The following is a 13,271-nucleotide window of genomic DNA, read 5'->3' on the forward strand; positions in this document are numbered from 1 at the left end:
CACCTATGACAAAGATATTACGTGGAAAAAAACAAAAGAGAGAATGACAATTACTACTTTAAATCATTTCTTTGCGGCTAACTGGCTATGATATAGGGAAAAATCATACTTTCATTCTCCTTTTGCCAAGCATATGGTCAAGTCTTGTAGAGCATATTTTTTTTTTCCAGTTTGATATCTGTTTTCTGTATCGGGACTCTAACTAATTTGAATTTGTACATTTTTTTGCGCGGATTGCCCTTCTTTTGGGGCGGTCTTTAAATTTTGTCCTTCATATTTGTGGTCTTTAAATTTTACCCCTCATATTTATGGTTTTTAAGTTTTGCCCTTCACTTGGTGGAAGTGTATGCCGGATCCGGCATACAATCCTTAAGGAAAAACTAAAGTTATGCCGGATCTGACATAACTAAAAGTTTGCCCCATAAGACAAGACTTTTTCTTAAGGCATAGTTTAGTTATGCCTTATGGGGCAGACTTTTAGTTAAGGCGTAACCAAAAGTATGCCCATAAGACAGAACTTTGCCTTATAAGACAAACTTTTAGTTATGCCTTAAGGAAAAGTTTCGCCTTATGGGGTACACTTTTAGTTATGTCTTATGGGGGTATACTTTTAGTTAAAGCATAACTAAAAATATGCCCCATAAGGCGGAACTTTTCCTTAAGGCATAACTAAAAGTTTGCCTTGAAAAGTAAAAAATAAAATAAAATATCTATGCCTCAAGGCAAAGTCTGCGCCCTTCAGCAGACTTTTAGTTAAGCATAACTAAAAGTCTACCGGAGGGGGCAGAGTGAAATTCAAACTTTGTCTTGCGATGATTGAGCAGAGATTCGAACTCGGAACTCATGGGTTTTAGGCGAAGGGCAAAAATTAAAGACCATCAATTTGAGGGACAAAAGTTAAAGACCACCCCAAAAAAGGGGCAATTCGCAATTTGTGGCCCATTTTTTTTTTTTTTGCGTGGATTGCCCTTCATTTGGGGTGGTCTTTAATTTTTGGCCTTCAAATTGGTGGTCTTTAAGTTTTACCCTTCGTCTAATATCCTGAGGTTGTGGGTTCGAACCCCAGCTTAGTAAAAAAAATAAAATTGCAAGGTAGAATTTTACAAATCTGGCCATGCAAATTCTGCCTTAAGGTAGAATTTTTGCCTGAAGGACAAAATTTAAAGACTACCATTTTGAGGGGTAAAAATGAAAGACCACCCCTAGCGAAGGGTAATCCTGCAAATTGTCCCCATTTTTTTCCTACTAGCTATCTTTTTCAAACCCAAGATTACTTCGAACCCGAACTAATTAAGAATGAAGTGATACTATCTATCCCAACACACTTTTTGATAAAAAAAATAATTTCCATTTAATCAAAGGGCCACTTTGCATTATTCCCCTTTGAAAGCGTTTCAAGGGTCTAAATAGATCAGGGAACATCTTGAAAAGGATTTTTCTTTCTCAAATTTAAATGTCTTTTTCTATGGTCTGTTAATATTTGTTTTGAGAATTTTCCTTGTTGTCGCAAAGTTATTGGAACCTATGGAGTATAATGCTAATGAATGGATCATATTCTATCCCATTTTGATTTAGTTTTTTTTTTTTTGGGTGTACTTTAGAATATTTTTAAAAGGTGCAATTTAGTTTGTGCTGAATAAGAACTCCATAAAATATTCTTGAGCTTTTCTTATGTACCTTGTGAAAGTTTACAACCAAATATATAAAATCAGATGAATTAATTGGCTATATTCTTTAGCTTTCACACTTATGCATCTGATGAAAGAGGGTATCTCTACCTTAAAGTGTTTCAAGGTTTTATTTATATAGCAGCGAACATCATACTTCAAATATATTTGTATGGAGTGGCCTTTTCCCCCCAAAATGTAAATTATTTTTTCATTCAGAAGTAAAATAAAATACTACTGTTTACCCCGGATTCGGATAATCAATTAAATTTGTAAATGAGTATAAGATACGTGCTTTGTTCTTGATGTGTGTTGGATAAAGAAAGTAAATATTTGAGAGCACCTTAGTAAAACGGCTAAAGATGATAGTTGGCTAGTAACACAAATGTCTGTGTATAATGTATGATACTTGATGGATGGAATGCAATAACAACAATAACGGGTGGCCTTGGCCGAATCAAATAATGGGAGAAATTGTATATATGAATTCTTCTACTACAAGTGTTCTTGGAAAGTAAAAGGAGCCAACCCCCTTAAAGGAAGGGGACATGCCCTATTTATAGTGGCACTCCCATGGTTCTCATACAATATGAGTTAATAAAATAATAATAAAAAGGACTGCTCTGCACGGATTTGGTGGGATTAGACTGACGGCGCCGTCTGACGCACGCATGGTAGGTAGTTGACCATGACTGGACGTTACTGGCGTGTGACCCGTCTGCAACGGCCACACGGACAAACGGTCACTCGGGCCAACGGTCATGCGGACCAACGGCCATGAAAGCCCGAGTCCTCGGGCTTGGCCGTTTCAACGATGCAGAGGGCAGATTAGTCGGTGCCCTTGCTCAGCTTCGGCCCAGGCACTGTTTCGGTCAAGGGCGAGCAGCCTCGGGTGCATCATTGTTCCTTCCTTCGATTCCCGTTCCACCGGTTTGGCTCACATCCAGTTTTTACCGTATACAACTACAATAGGACCAATCATTTATATTAATAAGTATAGTGGATGTAGATCATTACTAAACTATCACATAACTTCTATTATTAAGTTTAAATTACGCTTACTCATATTTTACCTGTCTAAGGATTTACTATTGAGAAATGGGAGGTAATTAGAAGTTCTCAAAATTTTGTAAAAAATGAACAGCGCCTTCCACAAATTTATGTTTTATCTTTTTATACTATTCTGCAGTGAAGTTTTTTTAGCCATTTGTTTATTGTTGTAATCTTGGATTTTATATCTTGAAATATATACTAGTATATAATAAAGATTTTGTAGATTTATGTATGAATAATTATAATATCTCACATACAAATATTTCCATAGATCATACATGCATATTTTTGTCCATCTGTTTGATTCTTGCTAAACATATATTGAGCTATGAAAATTTATCTATAGTAATTCTAGTGAATTGAATTAATGAATTGAATTTTGTGTGATTAAAGAAAATCAGAAAAACAAAAAAAACTGATAAAATTGATTAAAAATCGATCTTATTTGATTTGATTTGTCTTGTGTGTTCAGAAAACTGATATAGTTAATCTGGTTTCTATTTAAGTGAAAACCAACACCCCTAACAGTGAGTTTGTTGAGTATAATAATTCGGTGATCAATAAGTTCAATTATTGGTACGTGGGAATTTGTGCATAATCATTTCATGTGAATGTATAGTTCTAGAAATTCAGTGATTTGTGACGCCAGCCACCAACAGTTCTAATGAAATTGCTTTGGTTAGAAAGGTAAATATGTCCTCCAAAAAAAAGGCAGGTAATATGAGTGACAAATGCAGACCTTAAAAGCTTATACCTTTCTTTTTGTGTAAAAGAAATAAACTTGTACTCAAATTTTATTTTCTTCCAAATAGGAATACTATGGCCTATGGGTTGAAAACCAAACAAAAGAGTAAAAAGGAACCAAAGCTATACTTTTTTACTTTTCCTTTTCTTCTCATCTTTTCGCATCTTTTTTTCATCTTTTCCCCGGGCAAATGCAGGTTTAAATATATAAATTCGTCAGAATTTAATAGCTGTAATCCTTTATATATATATATATTAAAAAGTTATTATATATATAATAAAATAAAATTTAGATCTGTGCCTAGCACTTGAGATGATTATCTTAAAATCTGAAAGTACGTCTATGCGTTAAGAATATTATTAAATATATACAATAATTAAATTCAAACTCAAATAACTAACTCTTAAAATCGTTATACTAAATTCAAAATTCATAAAGTTTAAAGTCTAAATTCGCTTCAACTTCCCTCCATCTCAAAGGAAGAGACCCCACGTCCCCCAAATCCTCCCCCACAATAGCCCCCTCAAGTGTCATTTTCTAACATATACTACTTCACACAAAAGAAACAACCACCCACTCCAATTATACCTTGTCCTTTCTTCTTTCTTCTCAATCTCAATCTCAAATCCCTACAACCCCTCAAATGATCCTCAAACCCCCAAGGAAAAAACAAGATTTTTCTCTCTTCTTCTCTCCCCCTCTTCCTCTCTTTTTCTCAAAAATCCAGCTGCTAGGATAATATATATGTCATGGTTCTTTGTGTAACCTACAAATAACACAAGAAACAAAAGGAAAGAAAAGAAAGAAAAAGTAAAAGCCCTGAAGCAACAAGGAAGGAAGGAGAAAAGGGATGAAGAAAATTTTTAATCTGGCTATATGCTAAGGTTATAATTAACTTTCCTTTGAAAATTAACAAGGATGGAAATGGAACTATTCCCAGCACAACCAGACTTGTCCCTAAAAATTGGCCCACCAAACATCAAACCCTCATCAACTAATTGGAAGAGGAAAACAAGTAGTAGTAGTGAAGATGAGAATATGGATTTGGGGTTTTGGAAAAGGGCTAGGGAATCAACAAATAATACTTCTTCTTGTTTTGAGCTTTCTTTGTCAAATAATCCATCAAGACCTAATTATTCTTCTAACCCTAACTCTGTCCATCATTTACACCATCTCCAAAATTACATTTTACACCAAAATCAAGGGATAAGCCCAGAGCTTTGTTTCTTGGAGAAACCCATAAGGGGAATTCCAGTGTACCATCAAAACATATTTTCTCAAAAGCCCTTTGATGTTAGTACTATTGGTGCTACTACTACATTTCCTATACCTTCTTCTCCTTGTTCTATGAACAATAGTAACAAGAACATAAGTAATTCTTGTGCCTCTAGTAGGGCTAATTTTCATCAACAAGGTGGGTTTTTGAGATCAAGATTTTTGTCAAGATTTCCGGGCAAGCGAAGCACAAGGGCTCGAAGGATGCGATGGACAAGTACTCTCCATACTCGTTTTGTTCATGCTGTTGAGCTCTTGGGTGGCCATGAAAGTAGGCTTCTTTCTCCTTATTTATTTTTAATTTGATAATTCAGTTTTCTTATTATACGAATCAGGGCGACAAAAAACTGACATGAAAACTCATTTTTATTAGTAGTTGTTCTTGTTTATAATCTTTAGTAGTTCCTATATATGTCATGTTTCTTCGATTATTTACAAGTGGTATTTAAATCAGTTCAGCTATTCACGATGAGAAAGTACTTGATATGCCTTGAAAGGAGAAGGAAGGATGAATAATTTTAGTTGTACTTAATTAAGATTCATTGTTAACTAGGTAAAATAATGGAGTAAGTAGTATATGTGAAGTTAAATCACTTCGATTTTTTCTTGGTATTTAGGAGCAACACCAAAATCAGTTCTTGAGCTTATGGATGTGAAAGATCTCACCTTAGCACATGTCAAATCCCATTTACAGGTAATCTTTATTTAGATCCTTTTACTGGATTGCTCAATAGTATACATCTCTTTGAAGTAGTTTTTTTCATCCTTCTCTCTATGCGTTTTATTAACTAAACTACATGAAGTTTTGAGGAAATGATTTTTGCAGAACGGGTTTTGATTCTACATAGAGCCCGTTAGGATTGGCTTATAAGTTGCTTATAAGCTGTTTTCAGTTTTTTTGCGTGTTTAGCTGGCCAGCTTAAAGTCATTTTGTGCTTAAAATAAGCTCAAAAAAATAATTGAGCCCATTTGACTTAGCTTATCTAAAGCAGCTTATAAACTGAAAACAGCTTATAGGCCAAAAAAAATAAGTTAAACTACCGTAACTTATTTTTTTTAGCTTATAAGCTGTTTGCAGCTTATAGACATAAGCTCATTCAAATAGCCTCATACACATTATTGCAAATTCCAATGCTATCTTTTTCCTATGCATATTTCTTTCCTTGTTCTTTATTGGGCACTCAAATTCTTTGAACTGATGGTTCTGCGAGGCAATTATGCAGCTTATTTTCCTTTTTTCTTTTGCCATTTTTACTTGGGAGAACCAAATATCCATTCATGTAATGAAAGGAATAGTACTTGTAAAAAGCAAAGAAAAAGAAAAACAATCAGTTCAATTACAGGAGAGAGAAGAAAAAGTCTCCATATAATGATTCTTCAATAATTATATCAGGTAGATATGGAAAAGAAGACAGACACAGAGCCTCAAGGAATTGAAAAGAGTCAATTTTGGGGTTCTTCTTGATGGCCGAGACTAGGGGCGGGGCTGGGGTGGGCGTGGGCGTGGGGGTGAGGTAGTTAAGTCAACATAATTATTACTCGTTAATTTTTAATTTAATTAAGTATGTGATACTATTTCTTTATTTGAACACATTTACATATTCGGAAATAACTTAGCTTAAGACTTCCAAGTGTTACTCTTAATTAGAAATTTTTATAGTTATACAAATGTCATAGCATATTTAAGATCACAAAGTCTTGAAAGTTTTATTATCACACAAATATTATAGCATATTTAAGACCATAAGCTTCAAAAGTTTTATTATCGCACGATATTATAGCATATTTAAGATCATAAGTTTCAAACGACTTATTGCCACACAAATATTATAGTATGTTTTAAGATTATAAGTTTCAAAAGTTTTTTTTTTTTTCTTAAACTTTGTACTGGCCGGTCAAACTATATACTTAACTTATATATAGCGACTCTGTAAATAATATTTACAATATTAATGCTTTACTACTAATAGTACTAGTATTTTGAGCCACCTGTAAGTTGCTTTTATTTTTTATTTCTTCTTTGTATTTTTACAGAAAGAAAGTACATAACTCTGTGTGATCATATCTCAATATATCTCCAACTTTATGAATTGTTAACAACACAGACTGTTTCAAAACTGTTTATTAACCAATGGTCCTTTGTAATAGCATTAATGTAATGCATATGCAGCCCCGAATTTATCTATTTTTTCTATTTTGGCACTTTAACTAAGTGTTATTTCTATTGAATTTCTGAACTCGTCTTCAAGTGTGTCTATCAAACACAATCTGACTTACATAGTATTCTATTTTCAATGTAGCAACATGCTAATATATATTCTAATTTAATTATGTCATCTTTTAGCTAAGATTAGCAGCAATTGAGAGGGAAAAAAAGAGTAAACTCTTAATTAAGCTGGCAATGGAAGAGCAGAACCTGCAGAAACCGACACATCCATGATCTATATAATAGCTTACCACACATCTAAATTATTACTTCACCTTCATTAACACAATTTAGACGAGTTCGGGAGTTCAATAGGAACAACACTTAGTTGATGTGCCAAAATGAAAAAAAGGGACAAGTTTAGGGGGCTGCCTATGCATTAAGCCTATTTGTGCATTGTGCAAGCGTTCATGTATGAGAAATGTGGTACATATATACATACATGAATTCCACATTACATGGGGTTCGTGCAGAAAGGTGTTCATCATTTCTCTACAAATTAACGATCTCTAAAACTGTATCTATCAAGCTAGTGTCTCTATATTATTGTACTATGAGAAACCTTTTCTGTGGACTTTTTCTTTTCACTTGACATTTATTTGTTTGCTTTCATCATACGTATATTTTCTTGTAGAATGTGTATCCGTACTTATACTTGTTCTTATTAAACTACAAAACCTGATTGTTCTAATTTCAAATCAATCATTTTTATAGATAATATAGTGTTAGCTGCTTTTAATTTCTAATGCAAAAGTACAGAACTCTTTACAAATGTTCCTGAGAAATCAGATACTGTATTTTCTAACCCAAATGTCCAGAAAACAGTGTCTATATTTGTTGTGGTTACATTTTTACTATAATTTGCTACTATTTATATCTTTGCAGATGTACCGGACAGTGAAGACAACTGATAGAGCTGCAGTTTCTTCAGGTTAATTATTCATCGCTTAGCATGTATAATTAAATTACTATACTATTTCTCTAGAAACACATTGAGATTTGAGTTCTTAATTAGTACACGAGTTAACTTTTGTCTTTTTATTGTTATTTGTAAAGAAGCAAATTTTAATTAAGGTGCTTAGTTTTTTTGGTTTTCATTCTTTAATTTGTTCTCTGAATATATTTTAGGCCAATCAGAGGTATTCGATAATGGTTCTTCTGGAGGTACATCAGAGGAATTGATGGTCGAAACTGAAGAATATTCAAGAAGGTTTGAATTAACAGTTCAACAAGCTAGAGGGAATATTCATCAAGAAAATGATTTTCAGGGTCTTTGGAGCAACTCTCCGAAGTGAACATCTATACGCTACTTAATATTTATTGTAGTAAAAAAAAATAAAAAATCAAGTAGTGAAAAAGCGACAAAAAATGGGCATATCTATTTTCTTTGGATTTTGTGGGCTCTGATAAGACTATGGAAGAGGAACCATAACTAGGAAACTTAGTCTCAAAGCTAAGCCCTAGCTAGTAAAAAAGTGATGGCCCCATATGTGGAAATTTTTATATGGTCAATTGTGTAAAAGAATCTTTATATTATTAATATATCATTTGATGTGTTATAAATTATACTAATAAGTTATTTACTTTGTTTTTTTATTTGTCATAAATAGCTATGATATGTTATTGTAGTTAATTAACTTAATTTGATAGTGTAAATTTTTTATACTAACAGTATGTAAAATGAACTCTTTTGGAAACATCTCCTTTTCTTTTCAAAGTCATTTCCGTAGTTAATGCGCCTTCACATGGGTGGGTGGAACTTTTAATTCTATCAGCACAAAAAAGTCTACAAAAAGGATATCATGAGTGAATTAAAGAAAGTAAAGTAAAGTAAAGAAAAAGATGCGAAAGCTATATATATGACAGTAAAAAGCTGGCTTTCTTTTCTGAGAGTTTGCTTTTATCTTCTTGTGCATGCATAACGTCCATTGATAGGAAAAGATTATTCTCTTCAACAAAGGTCTTTGTAGCAGGCACCTGCATGGCAAACAAGGAAACTATTTAGTCAACTTAAAATCTCTTGAGGTACTTAATATTTGTATAAAAATCCTCCAATGTGCTTTTAGTTGTGTGCACTTAATTAATTAATGTTTTTTCCAATTCTATAATTGAAGAATTAGATGCTACTACATTGAATAAATGGGGATAAATTTATGTTTATATCATGGACTACACTCTGAGGTATGAGTTCATGTTAACACAATAATTTTACACAAATCCTGTAGATGTATTAAGAAATTCACCAATAAATATTTGATTGTAAACCAATTATATTATTGTATATTAAATTAAAATAGCATAAAAACCATAACATTTAAATTCTAGATCCTCCTCTAAATTATAATGGAAATTTGAGCTAGTGAAATGGCACGAAGCCAAGGTTTTGTGAAAGATAAAGCAGTTCATGTTCAAAATACTATTTAAGGGCCAGAAGGTAAAGAAACAATTCCAGGAGAGACTTGGATTCCCCAGCTATCATTGCTTAATCAACGAAATATGCATCATTATGACCAAGATGCATTGTTTTATTTGAAGCAATTCATGTGCCTTATTTTCTCAATTTACAAATTAATGATGGTAATTAATTACTGCTTGTGTACATAATTTATTGTATCAGCATAAAATATAAACTCTCTCATCAAAGCGCGGAGGCGCAGGCTTTATAATGTAGTCCATGAAAGTGGTTGATTAGTATTCCCTCATGTAATATTATATTCTGCTTAGTCTATTTATCCTTCTGATTCCTTTCCTGGCTCACACTTTTTTATCTTTCCTTATTTGTTTTCTTTTCTCATGTGACATAATATATGAAGAAGTGAACTCATCAAGCATAACAGAAACAAGCTCAAAGATGCCTAATTTGGAGTTCACATTGGTAAGGCCTTCAGAATGTGGGGAAAAAAAACAAGAAAGCAGAAAAATGGTACTACTCATTTTGAAATCATTATAATATGACAAGGGAGCTTTGTTAACACAGAAAAAAAAAAAAAAAAGAGAGAATCATCAGGTGCCTACTGAGAAAAATCAGAAAAAAAATAATGAGGGGAAGGTGTGGGGCGTAGATATATAAGAGAGCTACAAAAAGAAAAGGAGACGAGAAAGAAAGCAACAAAAGGAGAGGAGTAGAAAAGTTATGACCTTTTCCTTTCATTCTTGTGACCTCCAATCAAACATATAGAAGCATTATATTATGAGTTTAAGTTATAGTATGCATTATCGGCGTAAGAATTCTTTGTATCATCTCGTCATTTGTGCTTATTGTAGCAGATATTATATTTTATTTTTAAAATTAAATTTCACATTTTAATGAGCTTTATATATAGATATCATTTGATTGGTCTAATAAAGAATTATTTAGATCGATATGTATATAACTTAAATTCTCCTTATAAAAGTGGAAAACTGGCAAAAAAAAAAAAAAAAAAAAAAAGAGATCCCATAGATATTGTTGTACTACTCCTGTCTTAGCGATTAACCGGTAGAGAGAGAAAGGGAGTATCTCTTTTTCTTCTTCTTTTTGACTAGTAGTACTATCTATCTTTTCCTTGGAAATTGTACGAGGCTCTCACTTTATGTTTGACGGAAGATAAACAAGTATATAGGGGGGCCCCGTTTATTCCTAGGCATTGTAACACGCTTACCGCTTTCCATAAAGTGAAGTAAAAAGAAACACCGGTGAAGACCTATGAACAAAAATAACAAGATGAAAAGAAGAAAATAATGTTATCCGGGTTCCTCTTTAATTTTTTGAAATTTACAATGGAAAGGAATAAAAGAATACGTTACAACCAACCAGGGTTATGATGTAATGGCCGGTATTACTCTATTCGTAATCGAGAGGTCTCGAGTTCAAGCCTCTTACATATGAAATCATCCTTGTTAGGGAGTGCTTAGCCCCTAATGTGGGACTAGCCGACAAGAATCCGAATTGTCGAGCCCAAATGAGGGTACTGGATACCGGATGAAAAACACACACAAAAAAAAAAAGATACATTACACTCTTTCAGAAGCTACACTCCTTAAATCCTCCGTGAGAAAGAAACTTTGTATTCTTGAGCTCATTTCCCCAGGTTACAAGATTTTCATCATGTTTGTGTCCTACGTTTGCCAAAAATTTTGGCACATTGGTTCGCCTCTCTCCAGATGTGTTTAATAGATGCCTTATTGACAGTCAACAATTAGCGTCAATCATTAATAATAGTTCTAAGAGGATGATGTTGTATGTCCTCGCCCTTTATAAGTTTGACAACAAGGAAGACTGTCTATTTCTACCTCTATTTCTTCATAGCCCATTAGTTTATTTAATTTTAGTTATGCTTCATAGTTCTATAGTTAGGCCAGAAATACGCTCACCTTATCCGAGTATTCCAACAACCATTTTTCTTGATCATCTCTATATATCCCTTCAAAAGCTACATCTCTGAACTGTGTCTTGACACTATCATCAGTGTTCGATTTTATCTAACTTGCACAAGAGGAAAAACAAAAAAATAGTTTGACTTGTTTGAAAGTAGTAGTTTGACATGGAAATAGTTCAACAATTTCCCTAGCATAATTACTTGCTACCATAACAAGTCTCAGCCAAACCCAACCAATTACGGTTCAGCCCTATCTGTCTCGATTTCGGGTCGGAACATGCTGCCTTTAATGGGCTGGGTCCCTGCCCAGTATTGTTTGGAGAAAGGTTTGTCTGGCACAACCCCCTCTCCATTTAGGGTTTATTCGGGTTTGAGTGGGCCGGGTCTGGCTAATGGGACGGTTTCTTTTCCTGGTGTATTGTAATTTTGTATTTTTTTTAGGTTATTGAACATTTGAAACTTTATAAGAGACAACACAATATATATATATTTTTTTTATAACTGCGCAAAAAATTCAAATTCAAAGAATACAACAAGATTTACTTGTTTCATAAAATTAAGAAATAAAAAAGAGAAATTTAAACTTCAAAAGTTTTCGACCATTTGAGTCAATTTATCCATATTAACATTAGGAGGAATTGGATCAAGGTTTTCATAATCTCTATTTTCAAAGTTTGGATTGAATTTTCCAGATGCAACTCCAAATGACATTATCTCTTCAAGGTCTTCGTCCTTTGAATGATCGTATAGACCTTCTTTAAAACTTTTGTTCCGATTTAATCCAATTTCTGAAATATTCTATAACATATAGCATTGGTTATCCAATAAATGTCAGTTGTCTACGAACTGCTGCCTTCCGACTTTAGCTTAAATCTGAGATCCGAGATAACTATTTAAGGCCGAAGAGATCTCGTCCATCCCACTACATTCCCTTTTAGTTCCATACAAGTTCACTTTCTTTTCTTTTATTATATAATTTGATGATAATTCAAGGCAGTAAAGTACAGTCCTTGTGAAAAGTATAGATCAAATTTCGAATTCCTGGAGGAGTTGCCCCCAAAATGTCCTCATGGACAGTGGACCACCAACCCCCAAGTTGCACCATTTCTAGGTAAAGTCAAATCACATATCAATAGTGTTAAAGGAACATCCACAGGGGACAAAAAGTTAGAAAGAGAAGGTCTGCCTTCTCTCTAAAATATTACCGTTTTCTACCAATTAATTTCCACTACAGCACTGAACAACTGTCTCTCTCTCTCTCATCCTGATGGGACCGCCGGTCGGTAACCCACCGGGAAATACTTCAGATAACCCAATTTCAGACCCACCTCCATCTACAGTGGTCGGAGAAGGTAGTTCTTATGCTAACACTCTCTCAACGACTTCGAATCCAGCTGCAAGAAGCGGATCTATCACAACAAATGTTCAAATACAGAAGGCTAGAAGGACAGTGCACAATGGTCTCCCTGCTCTGGTTTTCAAAACTAAGGCATACTATGGAGTCATGGCGAATCCTTGCAGGCGAACGATAGTGGGGAGATTTCTAAAATCCAGACCTCAGATTGACACCATACGTTCGAAGTTTGATGAGAAATTTGCTATGAAAGGTTCGGTCAAAATTGGGGTTTTTGACAATTTCAACATATTTCTTACTTTCAATAACGATGAGTATTACAATGCTATATTATACAAAAGATTTATTGAAATAGAGGGTTACCAAATTTGGCTACAAAAATGGACTCCAAGTTTTAAGCCGGAAGAAGATATTCCAATTGTTCCGGTTTGGGTGTTATTTCCAGGTTTGCCTTTTCATATGCACAATTGGGATTACGCCAAACAGATTGCTTCTGTGCTAGGTACGCCTATTGAACTTGATGCTGCTACCAAAACGATGAATAGACCTAGCATGGCTAAAATAAGGGTTGAAATTGATTTGATGAAACCTATTATTAATAATGTTTGGATAG

General features: G+C 33.8%; 1 protein-coding gene across 1 annotated transcript; it reads left to right on the top strand.

Annotated features, from left to right (window-relative positions):
* Positions 1 to 4,029: 4,029 nt before the first annotated feature.
* LOC132635347 (probable transcription factor KAN2) lies at positions 4,030 to 8,512 on the top strand. Its single transcript, XM_060351704.1, has 4 exons — positions 4,030 to 5,011; positions 5,358 to 5,434; positions 7,832 to 7,877; positions 8,075 to 8,512. Exons 1-4 carry the CDS (start codon positions 4,384 to 4,386, stop codon positions 8,239 to 8,241), a joined length of 918 nt encoding a protein of 305 aa, XP_060207687.1. The 5' UTR covers positions 4,030 to 4,383; the 3' UTR covers positions 8,242 to 8,512.
* Positions 8,513 to 13,271: the final 4,759 nt, after the last annotated feature.

This window comes from Lycium barbarum, chromosome 4 (assembly GCF_019175385.1).
Source record: "Lycium barbarum isolate Lr01 chromosome 4, ASM1917538v2, whole genome shotgun sequence".
In the NCBI taxonomy this organism is placed as follows: domain Eukaryota; kingdom Viridiplantae; phylum Streptophyta; class Magnoliopsida; order Solanales; family Solanaceae; genus Lycium; species Lycium barbarum.

What these genes read in the sequence shown, in the direction of transcription:
- LOC132635347 (XM_060351704.1), top strand. Translation starts at nt 4,384, where the DNA reads ATGGAAATGGAACTATTCCCAGCACAACCAGACTTGTCCCTAAAAATT. An exon ending in GCTCTTGGGTGGCCATGAAA is followed by an intron (nt 5,012 to 5,357) that starts GTAGGCTTCTTT and finishes CTTGGTATTTAG; the next exon opens with GAGCAACACCAAAATCAGTT. An exon ending in ATGTCAAATCCCATTTACAG is followed by an intron (nt 5,435 to 7,831) that starts GTAATCTTTATT and finishes ATATCTTTGCAG; the next exon opens with ATGTACCGGACAGTGAAGAC.